The following is an 18,027-nucleotide window of genomic DNA, read 5'->3' as shown; positions in this document are numbered from 1 at the left end:
AATTATTTGGTAGAAATGTATACATCTCATGAAAATAATTGCTCATGGAATCACAGTTAGTAATACTACAATTCAGGGAATTGTATGAGATACATACTCACATGCCAGCCTCACTGCCTGAACCTAAAAAGGAAAGGATGCACACTGAATTTCCTCTCAAATACAACAAAAAATGTCCCAAATATAACTGGTCCCAAATGGCACCCTATTCAGTGGACCCTAGTAAAAAGGAGTGCACTACAAAGGGGAAAAGTCCTATTTGGGACACAACCTGTGTGTTGATGGCTGCAGTATCTTACCCTGAACATTCAGCTCTGCTGTAGCTGTGGCCTTCCCAGCACAGTTGGCCACAGAGCAGGTGTACATTCCTGCATCGTCCACACACACATCTCGGATCTCCAGGAAGTGGATTCCCGACTTCTCAAACACGTTGAAGTGGGAAGAAGTATGAAGCTCTTCATCTCCCTGTGACACCCATCAAAGAGAAAAATTGACAAAGTGGAAGAGAGAGATGTCAGAGATTAAGACTCACCATCCCACATACAGTGCCTTGCGAAAGTATTCGGCCCCCTTGAACTTTGCGACCTTTTGCCACATTTCAGGCTTCAAACATAAAGATATAAAACTGTATTTTTTTGTGAAGAATCAACAACAAGTGGGACACAATCATGAAGTGGAACGACATTTATTGGATATTTCAAACTTTTTTAACAAATTAAAAACTGAAAAATTGGGCGTGCAAAATTATTCAGCCCCTTTCCTTTCAGTGCAGCAAACTCTCTCCAGAAGTTCAGTGAGGATCTCTGAATGATCCAATGTTGACCTAAATGACTAATGATGATAAATACAATCCACCTGTGTGTAATCAAGTCTCCGTATAAATGCACCTACACTGTGATAGTCTCAGAGGTCCGTTAAAAGCGCAGAGAGCATCATGAAGAACAAGGAACACACCAGGCAGGTCCGAGATACTGTTGTGAAGAAGTTTAAAGCCGGATTTGGATACAAAAAGATTTCCCAAGCTTTAAACATCCCAAGGAGCACTGTGCAAGCGATAATATTGAAATGGAAGGAGTATCAGACCACTGCAAATCTACCAAGACCTGGCCGTCCCTCTAAACTTTCAGCTCATACAAGGAGAAGACTGATCAGAGATGCAGCCAAGAGGCCCATGATCACTCTGGATGAACTGCAGAGATCTACAGCTGAGGTGGGAGACTCTGTCCATAGGACAACAATCAGTCGTATATTGCACAAATCTGGCCTTTATGGAAGAGTGGCAAGAAGAAAGCCATTTCTTAAAGATATCCATAAAAACTGTTGTTTAAAGTTTGCCACAAGCCACCTGGGAGACACACCAAACATGTGGAAGAAGGTGCTCTGGTCAGATGAAACCAAAATTGAACTTTTTGGCAACAATGCAAAACGTTATGTTTGGTGTAAAAGCAACACAGCTGAACACACCATCCCCACTGTCAAACATGGTGGTGGCAGCATCATGGTTTGGGCCTGCTTTTCTTCAGCAGGGACAGGGAAGATGATTAAAATTGATGGGAAGATGGATGGAGCCAAATACAGGACCATTCTGGAAGAAAACCTGATGGAGTCTGCAAAAGACCTGAGACTGGGATGGAGATTTGTCTTCCAACAAGACAATGATCCAAAACATAAAGCCAAATCTACAATGGAATGGTTCAAAAATAAACATATCCAGGTGTTAGAATGGCCAAGTCAAAGTCCAGACCTGAATCCAATCGAGAATCTGTGGAAAGAACTGTTCACAAATGCTCTCCATCCAACCTCACTGAGCTCGAGCTGTTTTGCAAGGAGGAATGGGAAAGAATTTCAGTCTCTCGATGTGCAAAACTGATAGAGACATACCCCAAGCGACTTACAGCTGTAATCGCAGCAAAAGGTGGCGCTACAAAGTATTAACTTAAGGGGGCTGAATAATTTTGCACGCCCAATTTTTCAGTTTTTGATTTGTTAAAAAAGTTTGAAATATCCGATAAATGTCGATCCACTTCATGATTGTTTCCCACTTGTTGTTGATTCTTCACAAAAAAATACAGTTTTATATCTTTATGTTTGAAGCCTGAAATGTGGCAAAAGGTCGCAAAGTTCAAGGGGGCCGAATACTTTCGCAAGGCACTGTATTTGAAAGACAATACACCATCTCTGTTCTAACTAGAGTTGCAAAATCTAAATGTTAACTTTCCAAAATGTCATGCTTATTCCCTCCTAATACAAAAAAAGATTCAAACTGGGATTGCTGGAAAACCTGGGAATTTTGGGAAAGTTACTGAGATTACTAAACCTTCTCTCTGTTCCATCTCACCTTAAGCCAGGTAACCAGGGGCTGTGGGCGTCCTGTGATTTTGGCAGAGAACTTGCCACTCTGTCCCATTCGGACAAAGATGCGCGAGGGCCTTGTCACAAACTTAGGGGGGCTCTCCCCCCAGATACTGGGCATGCTCTCCATGGTTGACACTCCAAACCGCCCACTGGAGTCAGAGAAAACACAACCACTCACTTACCTCAGCATCCAAATATGTGTCTGCTTAATCACACCACTTGAACAAACAAATTCCATTTGAACAATGACTTAATATAGTAAATATGAGTGACTGACAGACTATATTTACAGGCCCAGGCCGTTGCTTGCGGATCCAACTTTTACGGGATTTTGTCTGCAGCAATCAAAGATCCGGAGCTTCCCGAATCTTCTGTGCATGTACAGAGTATATCAAACCTTAGGAACACCTTCCTAATATTGAGTTGTACCCCCCCCCCCCCCTTACTTTAAATCCACAACTTGGATCCCTCCACAGCCTCATAGATGATCTAGATACTTTTTCTAACCTCTCTGCATTACAACCAAATTATGATAAGTACTACATTTAAGCAATAAGGTACGAGGGGGTGTGGTATATTGGCCATATACTGTACCACAATCCCCAGAGGTTCCTTATTGCTATTATAAACTGGTTACCAACGTAATTAGAGCAGTACAAATAAATGTTTTGTCATACCCGTGGTATAAGGTCTGATATACCACAGCTGTCAGCCAATCAGCATTCAGGGCTCGAACCATCCCAGTTTATAATATGTATTGGATCACCCCAAAAAAATGACACTTTTACATTACCATGTAGTTTACCAATAAAATGGTCTGACGGTGAAGTGGACATACCCGGTGTTCAAAGAAATGATCTCACTACAATACATTTTAATAGTTAAAAGTTAGCAAAAATAGATCTTGCTACAGTGGAAAGGAAAATACCTTTCCATTTGTGGAGAGATCACCCTGATTAACGCTTTAGTCATATGCCTGTTTAACTATTTTAAAAAAAACATTTATTATATGAGCAAAACATTTTATTTTCTTTGGAACAGCAAGCCAGACAACATTAAACAGGCCTATTTCTATAATGATCATGAATTCAGGGAGCAAAAATGATTCAATATTAAAGCATTACACTTCTCACTAAAGGCTTCAGTCATACAAAATCTATACTTAAAACACAAACTGGTTCTCTAGCAAGAATGTGTCACCCCATGTTCAGGAATGGGCTTTTACAATCTCTCACTTTAGGTTATTTGAAAATGAAATCATCATCTCTAAAATATCGCTATTTTTAAAACAAGCCATAGAAAGTTGGTTGCAATTTCAGTTTAATCCACCAGAAAAGACCAAACAAATATTATAACCAATATTATGGTTAAACTCAAATACACTAATTGATAAAAAAAAAACTATATCTTTGGTTATAATATTTCTAATGATATCATAAATAGGACTGGTGGAGTTGTCACTACTCAAAATGATAACTAATTGCAGCATTACCTCAAATGGAAGAGGCAAGTGGAAGGGGGGAAAAGTAAGGAACATGTCTGTTGGCCCTGCATTAAAGACCAAAATTGTCTAAAGACAAAGACAATTGTGATACTTTATTTTATTTCCTTTAAGGACCAAATAATTGACAGCTGTCGGGGGGGATACAACCATCCCAGCTATGCAGATTTTGCTGGGAAGAGACAGAATAATTATCAGATAAAATTTTATTGGTTACATACAGTACCCATGGTTAGCAGATGTTATTGCGAGTGTAGCGAAATGCTTGTGCTTCTAGTTGCGACAGTGCTGCAATATGTAATCTAACAATTCCTCAAAAACTACCTAATGCACACAAATCTAAGTAAAGACTAAGAATATATACATATAAATGTATGGATGAGCAATGACAGGCAGCATAGGCAAGATGCAATAGATGGTATAAAATACAGTATATAGATAGATGAGTAATGCAAGATATGCAACCATTATTAAAGTGGCATTATTTAAAGTGACTAGTGATCCATTTATTAAAGTGGCCAATGATTTCAAGTCTGTATGTAGGCAACAGCCTCTGTGTTAGTGATGGTCTAGTGGCCGGGGACTTCAATGCAGGGAAACTTAAATCCGTTTGACCAAATTTCTATCAGTATGTTAAATGTGCAACCAGAGGGGAAACAACTCTGGACCACCTTTACTCCACACACAGAGACACATACTAAGCTCTCCCTCGCCCTCCATTTGGCAAATCTGACCATAATTCTATCCTCCTGATTCCAAGCAAAAATTAAAGCAGGAAGCACCAGTGACTCGATCTATACAACAGTGTCAGATGAAGAAGATGCTAAGCTACAGGACTGTTTTCTAGCACAGACTGGGTTTCTTCTGATGGCATTGAGGAGCACACCACATCAGTCACTGGCTTTATCAATAAGTGCATAGAGGATGTCGTGCCCACAGTGACTGTACGTACATAACCGGACCAGAAGCCATGGATTACAGGCAACATTCACACTGAGCTAAAGGGTAGAGCTGCCGCGTTCAAGGAGCGGGACACTAACCCGGAAGCTTATAAGCAATCCCGCTATGCCCTCCGATGAACCATCAAACAGGTAAAGCATCAAAACAGGACTAAGATCGAATCGTACTACAACGGCTCCTCTGGCAGGGCCTGCAAACTACTACAGACTACAAAGGGAAGCACAGCCGAGAGCTGCTCCGTGACACGAGCCTTCCAGACGAGCTAAATTACTTTTATGCTCTCTTCGAGACAAGTAACACTGAAACATGCATGAGAGCATGAGCCGTTCCGGACGACTGTGTGATCACGCTCTTCACAGCAGATGTGAGTAAGACCTTTAAACAGGTCAACATTCACAAGGCCACAGGGCCAGATGAATTACCAAGACATGTAAGCATGCGCTGACCAACTGGCTTCACTGACATTTTCAACCTCTCCCTGTCTGAGTCTGTAATACCAACATGTTTCAAGCAAGCCACCATAGACCCTGTGCCCAAGAACACTAAGGTAACCTGCCTAAATGACTACCGACCCGTAGCACTCACGTCTGTAAGGCTGGTCATAGCTCACATCAACACCATTATCCCAGAAACCCTAGGACCCACTCCAATTTGCATACCGCACCAACAGATCCACAGATGATGCCATCTCTATTGCCCTCCACACTGCCCTTTCCCACCTGGACAAAAGGAACACCTATGTGAGAATGCTATTCGTTGACTACAGCTCAGCGTTCAACACCTCAAAGCTCATCACTAAGCTAAGGACCCTGGGACTAAACACCTCCCTCTGCAACTGGATCCTGGACTTCCTGGCGGGCTGCCAACAACACATCCGCCATGCTAATCCGTAACACAGGGGCCCCTCAGGGGTGCGTGCTCGGTCCCCTCCTGTACTCCCTGTTCACTCATGACTGCATGGCCAGGCACGACTCCAACACCATCATTACGTTTGCCGATGACACAACAGTGGTAGGCTTGATCAACAACAACGATGAGACAGACTATAGGGAGGAGGTCAGAGACCTGTCTGTTTGGTGCCATGATAACAACCTCTCATTCAACGTGATCAAGACAAAGGAGATGATTGTGGACTACAGGACAATGAGGACCGAGCAAGCCCCCATTCTCATCGACGGGGCTGCATTGGAGCAGGTTGAGAGCTTCAAGTTCCTTGGTGTCCACATCGCCAACAAACTATCACGGTCCAAACACACCAAGACACACCACCCTTTTTTACACTGCTGCTACTCTGTCTTATCTATGCAAAATCACTAACTCTACATACATGTACATATTATTTCAATTACCAAATCAAATGTTATTGGTCACATACAAATGGTTAGCAGATGTTAATGCGAGTGTAGAGAAATGCTTGTGCTTCTAGTTCCGAGCAGTCTTTACCATGCAGTAATGACTAACCTGAACCTGTGCCCCTGCACCGGTACCCCCTGTAATTAGCCTCGCTACTGTTATTTTAGTGCTGCTCTTTAATTATTTGTTATTTTTTTACTTAACTTATTTTTCTTAAAACTGCATTGTTGGTTAAGGGCTTGTAAGAAAGCATTTCACTGTAAGGTCTACTACACCTGTTGCATTCGGCGCATGTGACATAAAATTAAATTTGATAAATCAATAATAATCTTAGCCACAATCAACAGCCTGATCAATTCTATGCGAAGAAGATGTATCACGCTGCAAGAGGCAAATGGTGGTCACACCGGATACTGACTGGTTTTCTGATCCACGCCCCTACTTTCTTTTAAAGGTATCTATCTGTGACCAGATGCATATCTGTATTCCCAGTCATGTGAAATCCATAGATATAGGGCAAATTCATGTATTTCAATTGACTGATTTCTTTATATGAACTGTAACTCTCTAAAATCTTTGAAATTATTACATGTTGCGTTTTTATTTTGGTTCAATGTATATATAAAACACAGGAAAATCACATTTTTGACAGCACTGGGCCTTGAAAACGGCAACATTTTATTTATGCACCATGGCAAGATGTGTAGAATTGCAGGAAATTAACTTTTAAAACTTCCGCGAGATGTATGCCCCCCCCCCCCAACCAAACCTCACTTAGGGCCTCAAAAAGGCTTAGCAGCATAGTACCCTTTGATCTCAATCAGTTTCATGGAGATATGCATTTAGATCTACTTGAGTTTTGAAGTAGCCTACAGTGTTGTTTTGAATGATGGAGTGAATACATTTTAGAGCAGATGGTGGTAAACTAGCATACTGTAGCGTACCTGTGTATTTTGCACAGTGGCACGCGCTGTTGAGTTCTGACCACATGAGAGAAAAGTGTGTTGGCGTTTTTGTCTTACAGTAACGTTATACTATGCTATTCGGGTTAGGTTATGTAGAATACTGTGATCATTATGTGATCTTGCATACCAGTGGAGGCTCTTCAAGGGAGGAAGAGGACCATCCTATTCAGTGGATTTCAACAACCCAAAAAATTGTGAAACATTAAAAAAAGGTATCCTTTTTAGATAAAACTATACTAAATATATTTACGTCACCAAATAATTGATTTAAACACATCGTTTTGCAATAAACGTCTACAGTAGCCTCAACAGCACCTTTTAGGGTAGCAACATGGTGTTAGCCGGAGGACAGCTATTTCCAGTCCTTCTCTGGGATCATTGTCTTCAACACAAAACCTCGGAGGCTCATGGTTCTCACCCCTTCCATAGACTTGCACAGTAATTATGACGACTTCCCGGGGGACGTCATCCAGCCTCTTTCAGTATGAATTGACATGTTGTCCATCCAATCCAAGCATACGCTACAGCTAGCTAGCACTGCAGTGCATAAAGTGTGGTGAGTTGCTGACTCAGAGAGAACGACAATTGTTTTGTTCAAAACTGTTCAACTACTAAGGAAGAGCAGCAGAGAGCGAGAGTGAGCTAGCCATATTTCATTGTATTTTTTTCTTCTTCTTAGTTTACTTTTCACTTACTTAGCTAATGCAGCTAATTTAGCTTACCCAACAACCTGACTCAAGCAGAGATTAATGCTATTTATGTTAGCTAGCTGGCTATGGTTACCCAACACTGCAACTCTTCTAAGTCAAGGTAAGCTAACAAAAATATAAGCTTTTGGTTTTACAAATGTATTGCCACTGGGACCCGCTGGTGTAACTGCAAAACTGCTTGCTGTATACTGTACTGCGTGATGGTAAACCCACAATCCAATCCATGTGTACAAACACATTAGTTCTAGTTTGTTGATCATAACGTTATTAACGCCATTAGCGGTTATGCTATGAAGGTTTGGCTGCCTGGTCAAAGACTGACACAGCTGTTGTGTTGTCCAAAAGCAAGGGGAAAAGAAAAAGTGAGAGAAGGAAAGCGAGTAGATGCGAGAAGGAATTATACAATGAGCAAAGTGATGATGCTGTATGTGGCTGCTATAAAGGTGAACTGTGTGTGGGTGATCAGGGGTGTATTCATTCCGCTGAGTCAGTTGCTAACTGTTTCTTAAGAGCTCCAATGTAACCTGCCTAAATGACTACACCACCCTGTAGCACTCACATCTGTAAATATGAAGTGCTTTGAAAGGCTGGTCATGACACACAACACCCTAGACCCACTCAAATTTGCATACAGCCTCAACAGATCCACAAATGACGCAATCACAATTGCACTTCATACTGCCCTCTCCCACCTGGACAAGAGGGGAAATAACTATGTGAGAATGTTGTTCATAGACTACAGCTCAGCATTCAACACCATAGTCCACTCCAAGCTAGGGACCCTGGGACTGAACAACTCTGCAACTGGATCCTGGACTTTCTGACAGCTCGGACCCAGGCAGTAAGGGTAGGCAACAACAACTCCGGAACACTGACCCTCAACACGGGGGCCCCTCAGGGATGTGTGCTTAGTTCCCTTCTGTACTCCCTGTTCACCCATGACTGTGTGGCCTCGCACGACCCCAAACACCATCATCCTTGGTGTCCACATAACTAACAACTTAACATGGTCCACACACACCCGCACAGTTGTGAAGAGGACATGGCAGTGCCTCTCCCCATCAGGGAGGCAGAAAATATTTTTCATGGGCCCTCAGATCCTCAAAAGGCTGCACCATCGATACCATCGCCCTTCACCGCAAATAGCTACAAAGGGTGGTGCGGACAGCCCAGTACATCACTGGGGCTGCCATCCAGTACCTCTATATCAGACAGTGACAGAGGAATGACTGACAAATTGACAAAGACTCCAACTACCCAAGCCATAGATTGTTCACTCTGCTGCCATCCAGAAAACAATACCGGAGCATCGGCTCTTGGACCAACAGGCTCCGAGACAGCAGTCTTATGGCTTGGGGGTAGAAGCTCAATAGCCAGACTGCTAAATAGTCAATTAAGAGTACCCAAACTCTCTGGACTGACTATCTTGCACTTGACGCTAAGCACACGCACTAGACTTGATATATACACACCATATACACACTCACTACACCGTCACTCACCACACAAATCACTCACGTTCAAACACTACATACGCACAGACACAAACATACATGCATTCACACTAACACATTTTATTAGTCAAAAGCACTGAATACAACAGGTGTAGTAGACCTTACAGTGAAATGCCTACTTAAAAGCCCCTAACCAACAATGCAGTTTAAAACAATATGGATAAGAATAAGAAATAAAAGTAACAAGTGATTGAAGAACAGCAGGAAAATAATAATAGCGAGACTATATACAGGGGGGTACTGGTACAGGATCAATGTGCGCGGGCAACGGTTAGTTGAGGTAATATATACATGTAGGTAGAGCTATTAAAGTGACTATGCATAGATAACAACAGAGAGTAGCAGTGGTGTAAAAGAAGGGGAGAGGGGAGGGGGTCAATGCAAATATTCTGGGTAGCCATTTGATTAGGTGTTCAGTAGTCTTATGGCTTGGTGGTATAAGCTGTTTAGAAGCCTCTTGGACCTAGACTTGGTGCTCCGGTACCACTTGCCGTGCGGTAGCAGAGAGAACAGTCTATGACTAGGGTGGCTGGAGTCGGACAATATTTAGGACCTTCCTCTGACACTGCCTGGTATAGAGGTCCTGGGTGGCAGGGAAGCTTGGCCCCAGTGATGTACTGGACTGTTCGCACTACCCTCTGTAGTGCCTTGCGGTCGGAGGCCGAGCAGTTGCCATACCAGGCAGTGATGCTCTCAATGGTGCAGCTGTAGAACCTTTTGAGGATCTGAGGACCCATGCCAAATCTTTTCAGTCTCCTGAGGGGGAATAGGTTTTGTCGTGCCCTCTTCACGACTGTCTTGGTGTGCTTGGACCATGTTCATTTGTTGGTGATGTGGATGCCAAGGAACTTCAAGCTCTCACTGCAACCCCATCGATGAGAATGGGGGAGTGATCGGTCCTCTTTTTCCTGTAGTCCACAATCATCTCCTTTGTCTTGATCACGTTGAGGGAGAGGTTGTTGTCCTGGCACCACATGGCCAGGTCTCTGACCTCTTCCCTACAGGTGAGCGTTTTCTTGTTTGCTTATGGCAGAATACAGCCTCTGACTGTGTTGGTATGTAAACAGCTACAAAAAATACAGATCAAACTCTCGGTCGATATTGTGGTCTACAGATTATCATGAGATACTCTACCTCAGGTGAGCAATAGCTTGAGACTTCCTTAGATATCGTGCACCAGCTGTTATTTACAAAAATACATAGCCGGTCGCCCCTTGTCTTACCAGACGCCGCTGTTCTATCCTGCCGGTACAGCGTATAAACCACCAGCTGTATGTTAATAGTGTCATCGTTCAGCCACGACTATGTGAAGCACAAGACATTACAGTTTTGAATGTCCCGTTGATAGTTTAATCTTGTCCGTAGGTCATTGATTTTATTCCCCAAAGACTGCACATTTCCTAGCAGAATGGAAGGAAGTGGGGGTTTATTCGATTGCCTTCAAATTCTCAGAAGGAAGCAGGGTGGCTATTTGAAGAATAACATTTTTTTCATTTCTTTAACACCTTTCTGGTTCCTACGTGATTCCATGTGTCATTTCATAGTTTCGATGTCTTCACTATTATTCTACAATGTAGAAAATAGTAAAAAATAAAACCATTGAGTAGGTGTTCTATAACTTTTGACCTGTAGCGTATGTTTAACTTCAATTTGTAGGCTAGGTTGTAGCAACCTCGATAGGCATAGGGAAAATTTGAGTATCATGTAGTAGCCTAAACCTATCGATGTTACATTGAGCTGGGTGAAGGGAATATGAATGACAGTCATCCAATATGCCGTATAGAAATAATGCCATGCTCATAAAAAATGTCCTCCCTAATCTTAAATGACACAGACCGCCACTGTTGCATACATTGATTCCGCTTTGATCTAACTTTATTAAACAAGCGCCGAAGCCTCCCACCATTAGCTCTGACAAATTGAAAACCCTAGTCATTGGCGACTCCATTACCCGCAGTATTAGACTTCAAACGAATCATCCAGCGATCATACACTGTTTACCAGGGGGAGGGCTACCGACGTTAAGGCTATTCTGAAGATGGTGCTGGCTAAAGATAAAACTGGCAGAGAGTGTAGAGAGTATAGAGATATTGTTATCCACGTCGGCACCAACGATGTTAGGATGAAACAGTCAGAGATCACCAAGCGCAACATAGCTTCAGCCTGTAAATCAGCTAGAAAGATGTGTTGGCATCGAGTAATTGTCTCTGGCCACCTCCCACTTAGGAGGAGTGATGAGCTCTACAGCAGAGTCTCACAACTCAATCACTGGTTGAAAACTGTTTTCTGCCCCTCCCAAAAGATAGAATATGTAGATAATTGGCCCTCTTTCTGGGACTCACCCACAAACATGACCAAGCCTGGCCTGTTGGGGAGTGACGGACTCCATCCTAGCTGGAGGGGTGCTCTCATCTTATCTACCAACATAGACAGGGCTAACTCCTCTAGCTCCACAATGAAATAGGGTGCAGGCCAGCCACTAGCACAGTCAGTGTAGTCAGCTCAGCTATCCCATTGAGACCGTGTCTGTGCCTCGACCTGGGTTGGGCAAAACTAAACTTGGCGGTGTTCGCCTTAGCAATCTCACTAGAATAAAGACCTCCTCCATTCCTGCCATTATTGAAAGAGATCGTGATACCTCACATCTTAAAATAGGGCTACTTAATGTTCGATCCCTCACTTCAAAGGCCGTTATAGTCAATGAACTAATCTTGATGTGATTGGCCTGACTGAAACATGGCTTAATCCTAATGAATTTACTGTGTTAAATGAGGCCTCACCTCCTGGTTACACTAGTGACCATATCCCCCGTGCATCCCGCAAAGGCGGAGGTGTTGCTAACATTTACAATAGTAAATTTCAATTTACAAAAAAAAAAAATGTTTTCGTCTTTTGAGCTTCTAGTCATGAAATCTATGCAGCCTACTCAATCACTTTTTATAACTACTGTTTACAGGCCTCCTGGGCCGTATACAACGTTCCTCATTGATTTCCCTGAATTCCTATCGGACCTTGTAGTCATAGCAGATAATATTCACATTTTTGGTAATTTTAATATTCACATGGAAAAGTCCACAGACCCACTCCCAAAGGCTTTCGGAGCCATCATCGACTCAGTGGGTTTTGTCCAACATGTCTCTGGACCTACTCACTGTCACAGTCATACTCTGGACCTAGTTTTGTCCCATGAAATAAATGTTGCAGATCTTAATGTTTTTCCTCATGATCCTTGACTATCAGACCACCATTTTATTACGTTTGCAATCACAACAAATAATCTGCTCAGACCCCAACCAAGGAGCATCAAAAGTCGTGCTATACATTCTCAGACAACCCAAAGATTCCTTGATGCCCTTCCAGACTCCCTCTGCCTACCCAAGGACGCCAGAGGACAAACATCAGTTCACCACCTAACTGAGGAACTCAATTTAACCTTGCGCAATACTCTAGATGCAGTTGCACCCTAAAAAACATTTGTCATAAGAAACTAGCTCCTTGGTATACAGAAAATACCCGAGCTCTGAAGCAAGCTTCCAGAAAATTGGAACGGAAATGGCACCACACCAAACTGGAAGTCTTCCGACTAGCTTGGAAAGACAGTACCGTGCAGTATCGAAGAGCCCTCACTGCTGCTCTATCATCCTACTAAGAACAATCCGCAATTCTTTTTGATACTGACGCAAAGCTAACTAAAAAGCAGCATTCCCCAAGAGAGGATGGCTTTCACTTCAGCAGTAATAAATTCATTAACTTTTTGAGGAAAAGATCATGATCATTAGAAAGCAAATTATGGACTCCTCTTTAAATCTGCGTATCCCTCCAAAGCTCAGAGTCTGCACAACTCTAGGATCAAGAGAGACACTCAAGTGTTTTAGTACTATATCTCTTGACACAATGATGAAAAAAATAAATGGCCTCTAAACCTTCAAGCTGCATACTGGACCTGATTCCAACTAAACTACTGAAAGAGCTGCTCCTGTGCTTGGCCCTCCTATGTTGAACATAATGAATGGCTCTCTATCCACCGGATGTGTACCAAACTCACCAGAAGTGGCAGTAATAAAACCTCTTGAAAAAGCCAAACCTTGACCCAGAAAATATAAAATAAACTAAAAATCGGCCTATATCGAATCTTCCATTCCTCTCCAAATTTTTTGAAAAAGCTGTTGCGCAGCAACTCACTGCCTTCCTGAAGACAAACAATGTATACGAAATGCTTCAGTCTGGTTAGACCCCATCATAGCACTGAGACTGCACTTGTGAAGGTGGTAAATTACCTTTTAATGGTGTCAGACCGAGGCTCTGCATCTGTCCTCGTGCTCCTAGACCTTAGTGCTGCGGTTGATACTATGGATCACCACATTCTTTTGGAGAGATTGGAAACCCAAATTGCTCTACACGGACAAGTTCTGGCCTGGTTTAGATCTTATCTTTCAGAAAGATATCAGTTTGTCTCTGAATGGTTTGTCCTCTGACAAATCAACTGTAAATTTGGGTGTTCCTCAAGGTTCCGTTTTAGGATCACTATTGTTTTCACTCTATATTTTACCTCTTGGGGATGTCATTCGAAAACATAATGTTAACTTTCACTGCTATGCTGATGACACAGCTGTACATTTCAATGAAACATGGTGAAGCCCCAAAATTGCCCTCGCTAGAAGCCTGTGTTTTAGACATAAGGAAGTGGATGGCTGCAAACGTTCTACTTTTAAACTCGGACAAAACATAGATGCTTGTTCTAGGTCCCAAGAAACAAAGAGATCTTCTGTTGAATCTGACAATTAATCTTGATGGTTGTACATTCGTCTCAAATAAAACTGAAGGACCTCGGCGTTACTCTGGACCCTGATCTCTCTTTTGACGAACATATCAAGACTGTTTCAAGGACAGCTTTTTTCCATCTACGTAACATTGCAAAAATCTGAAACTTTCTGTCCAAAAATGATGCAGAAAAATGTATCCATGCTTTTCTTACTTCTATGTTAGACTACTTTCCGGCTACCCGGATAAAGCACTAAATAGTCTTTAGTTAGTGCTAAAAATGGCTGCTAGAATCACAAAAAATGTGATCACATTACTCCAGTGCCAGCCTCCCTACACTGGCTTCCTGTTAAGGCAAGGGCTGATTTCAAGGTTTTACTGCTAACCTACAAAGCATTACATGGGCTTGCTCCTACCCATCTTTCCGATTTGGTCCTGCCGTACATACCTACAAGTACGCTCCGGTCACAAGACGCAGGCCTCCTAATTGTCCCTAGAATTTCTAAGCAAACATCTGGAGGCAGGGCTTTCTCCTACAGAGCTCCATTTTTATGGAATGGTCTGCTTACCCATGTGAGATGCAGACTCGGTCTTTACTGAAGAATCATCTCTTCAGTAGGTCATATGATTGAGTGTAGTCTGGCCCAGGAGTGTGAAGGTGAACCGAAAGGCTCTGGAGCAACGAACCGACCTTGCGGTCTCTGCCTGGCCAGTTCCTCTCTCTCCACTGGGATTCTCTGCCTCTAACCCTATTACAGGGGCTGAGTCACTGGCTTACTGGTGCTCTTCCATGCTGTCCCTAGGAGGGGTGCGTGACTTGAATGGGTTGAGTCACCGACCTGATCTTCCCGTCTGGATTGACGCTCCCCCTTGGGTTGTGCCGTGGCGGAGATCTTTGTGGGCTATACTCGGCCTTGTCTCAGGATGGTAAGTTGGTGGTTGAAGATATCTCTCTAGTGGTGTGGGGGCTGTGAGGTTATATCCTGCCTGTTTGGCCCTGTCCGGGGGTATCATCGGATGGGGCCAGTGTCTCCTGACCCCTCCTGTCTCAGCCTCCAGTATTTATGCTGCAGTAGTTTGTGTCGTGGGGCTAGGGTCAGTCTGTTATATCTGGAGTACTTCTGCTGTCTTATCCGGTGTCCTGTGTGAATTTAAATATGCTCTCTCTAATGCTCTCTCTCTCTCTCTCAGAGGACCTGAGCCCTAGGACCATGCCTCAGGACTACCCGGCATGATGACTCCTTGCGGTCCCCAGTCCACCTGGCCGTGCTGCTGCTCCAGTTTCAACTGTTCTGCCTGCAGCTATGGAACCCTAACCTGTTCACCGGACGTGCCTCCTGTCCCAGACCTGCTGTTTTCAACTCTCTAGAGACAGCAGGAGCGGTAGAAATACTCTCAATGATTGGCTATGAAAAGCCAACTGCCATTTACTCCTGAGATGCTGACTTGTTGCACCCTCGACAACTACTGTGATTATTATTATTTGACCCTGCTGGTCATTTATGACATTTGAACATCTTGGCCATGTTCTGTTATAATCTCCACCCGGCACAGCCAGAAGAGGACTGTCCACCCCTCATAGCCTGGTTCCTCTCTAGGTTTCTTGCTAGGTTTTGGCCTTTCTAGGGAGTTTTTCCTAGCCACCGTGCTTCTACACCTGCATTGCTTGCTGTTTGGGGTTTTAGGCTGGGTTTCTGTCTGTCTGCTGATATCAGCTGATGTAAGAAGGGCTACATAAATAAATTTGATTACCATTCGTCTGAGCAGCCGGTTCTCTGCGCATATAGAATATACACATGCGCTGATCCGCAGGTGCAAAAGCTTCGGGAAGCTCCGGATCTTTTTAGTGCAGTGAACTAAAGATCCCTAAAAAGTTGGATTCGCAGCCATATTTATTATACCAAGAAAGCATTTTGATGAACAATATTTTGAAAATAAAACACGACCAGAAGGATGAAACAGGACAGTAAGGTTGATTTAAACACCACCATGATACCTCCATTTGCAAAGAAAGGATGCTCCCCAAATGGCAACCTATTCACTATATTGTGCATTACGTTTGACATGTGTGCATTGGGCTCTGGTCAAAAGTAGTGCACTATATAGGGAATTTGGTGCCATTTGGGACGCAGGCACATATACCTTACCCTGTTCTACTGGAGGAGGGGAGTCTGGATTTCTTCCCTGTGTTCCCTATGAGAGATGGAAAACACGCCTCAGATAATGAATAAAAATAAACATCAGGATGCATCCCAAATGGCATCCTATTCCCTAAGCAGTGCACTACATAAGGAATAGGGTGCCATTGGGGAGACAGGGAATAGATTGCTGGTGCAAGTCCAGCAGCACGGGTGTAAATGAATGTGCACAGTGCAGTGTTGAAGAATGCTTCAGATCTCGCTGCAATGCCCCTTGTTACAGAGGTCATATGTATCTGCTAGTGTTCAGTGAGCCAGAGGTGCCTAAATAGCTGTTTACGATCTTGTAAAGCTTAACAAAATGTGGAGGACGTCTGAATGTTTACATACTTCTCCCTGGAAAGTAGTAGGTGCCAGGCCGCCTCTTTCATGCACAATGTAACCTAAGTATCCACAGTGTAAACATTGGAAATGCAAGAGGCACAGCTGGCATGGTATACACAAAGGAATTTGAAAATCTAAAAGTGTGCCAATAACACTTATCCTAACAGGAAGAAAAAGTTCCCGAAGCCTTCCATGTGGATATTATAATGGCAGCATCCCAAATGGCACCAGATTCCTTATTTAGTGCACTACTTTCAACCAGGGCTTATAGGGCTCTGGTCAAAATGTAGTGCACTATACAGTATAGGGAATAGGGGGACATTTGGGACAAAAACCTCTGCTGGCTTTGCCATCAGTTACTCTAATGAGTGCCGTCTGAACAGGGAAGTAGAAAAGTATTCAACCTTATTCTTACTATTACACAGAGTTAAAAACAGCACAAAAGCCTATGTACAATACTTTTGACAGGACGTCTTGTATTTTACGGAGTAAAATAAAGGCGGTGCCATTAAAAAGACTTCTTGGCGTCTTGGTTTAATTTCACATGAGGTATGGAGGCTGTGCACATGTCCCAGTCTACTGCCTAGGCTACATTTCAAAGGAGATACAAAGGCAATGGACCCTGTCCAATTATTATTTATTTGTATTTTTAGTTAACCTTTATTTAAAAAAGGCAAGTCGATCAAGAACAAATTCTTATTTACAGTGACGGCCTAACCCTTGTGACGCTGGGCCAATTGTGCGCCGCCCTATGGGACTCCCAATCACGGTCGGTAAGGATACACCCTGGAATCGAACCAGGGTCTGTAGTGACGCCTCTAGCACTGAGATGCAGTGCCTTAGACCGCTGTGCCACTCAGGAGCCCAATTGTCAACAGACCATTCTATTATTTCTGATTGGCTGATGGAGAGGGTTAGGTTGCCTTCCAAATAGCACCCTGTTCCCTATATAGCACACAACGTTTGGACATTCCCTATTGCAGGCTCTGGTCAAAAGTAATGCACTATATTAGGGAATGAGTGCCATTTGGGACACAGTTTTATTGGACAGCTGCGCCTGTACCTTCTATAGTGATCTCCACTGTGACCTGGCGGCTCCCAGCATCGTTGACAGCCTCACACGTGTAACGCCCTGCATCCTCCTCCTGGATACCGTGTACCACCAGGCTGAAGGTTCCGCGGATACTCTGTTCCATGACGAACCGCTCTCCAGCCGTCACTGCTTTCCCATTCCTGGACCACGTGACCTGGGGCTCAGGGTATCCTCTCACCTGGGGATAGATGGACATACCTCAGTGGATTTTTAACATAGAGCATCAGTGGTTAATGGTCCTGGTTGAAACAAAACAGTTGATAGGGTTAAATCAGCAATAATATCCCTGTGAA

The 18,027-nt window shown here is 43.3% G+C and overlaps 1 protein-coding gene across 7 annotated transcripts in view; it reads right to left on the bottom strand.

The window, feature by feature from the left end:
- The window catches only part of LOC110520040 (myosin light chain kinase, smooth muscle), a 99,954-nt gene that overhangs the window by 49,228 nt on the left and 32,699 nt on the right, over nucleotides 1-18,027 (bottom strand). For all 7 annotated transcript variants that reach the window (XM_036974285.1, XM_021597013.2, XM_021597014.2 and 4 more), the window contains 5 exons: nucleotides 17,705-17,912; nucleotides 16,267-16,312; nucleotides 2,339-2,504; nucleotides 300-465; nucleotides 102-123 (listed from right to left, as the gene is read on the bottom strand). In XM_036974285.1, the coding sequence (XP_036830180.1) occupies nucleotides 102-123; nucleotides 300-465; nucleotides 2,339-2,504; nucleotides 16,267-16,312; nucleotides 17,705-17,912 (608 nt within the window). The remainder of the gene's footprint in view (nucleotides 1-101; nucleotides 124-299; nucleotides 466-2,338; nucleotides 2,505-16,266; nucleotides 16,313-17,704; nucleotides 17,913-18,027) is intronic.

Source organism: Oncorhynchus mykiss, chromosome 3, assembly GCF_013265735.2.
Source record: "Oncorhynchus mykiss isolate Arlee chromosome 3, USDA_OmykA_1.1, whole genome shotgun sequence".
NCBI classification, from domain to species: domain Eukaryota; kingdom Metazoa; phylum Chordata; class Actinopteri; order Salmoniformes; family Salmonidae; genus Oncorhynchus; species Oncorhynchus mykiss.
The sequence above is the reverse complement of the archived record's forward strand: the minus strand, read 5'-3'. Positions and strand labels throughout refer to the sequence as shown.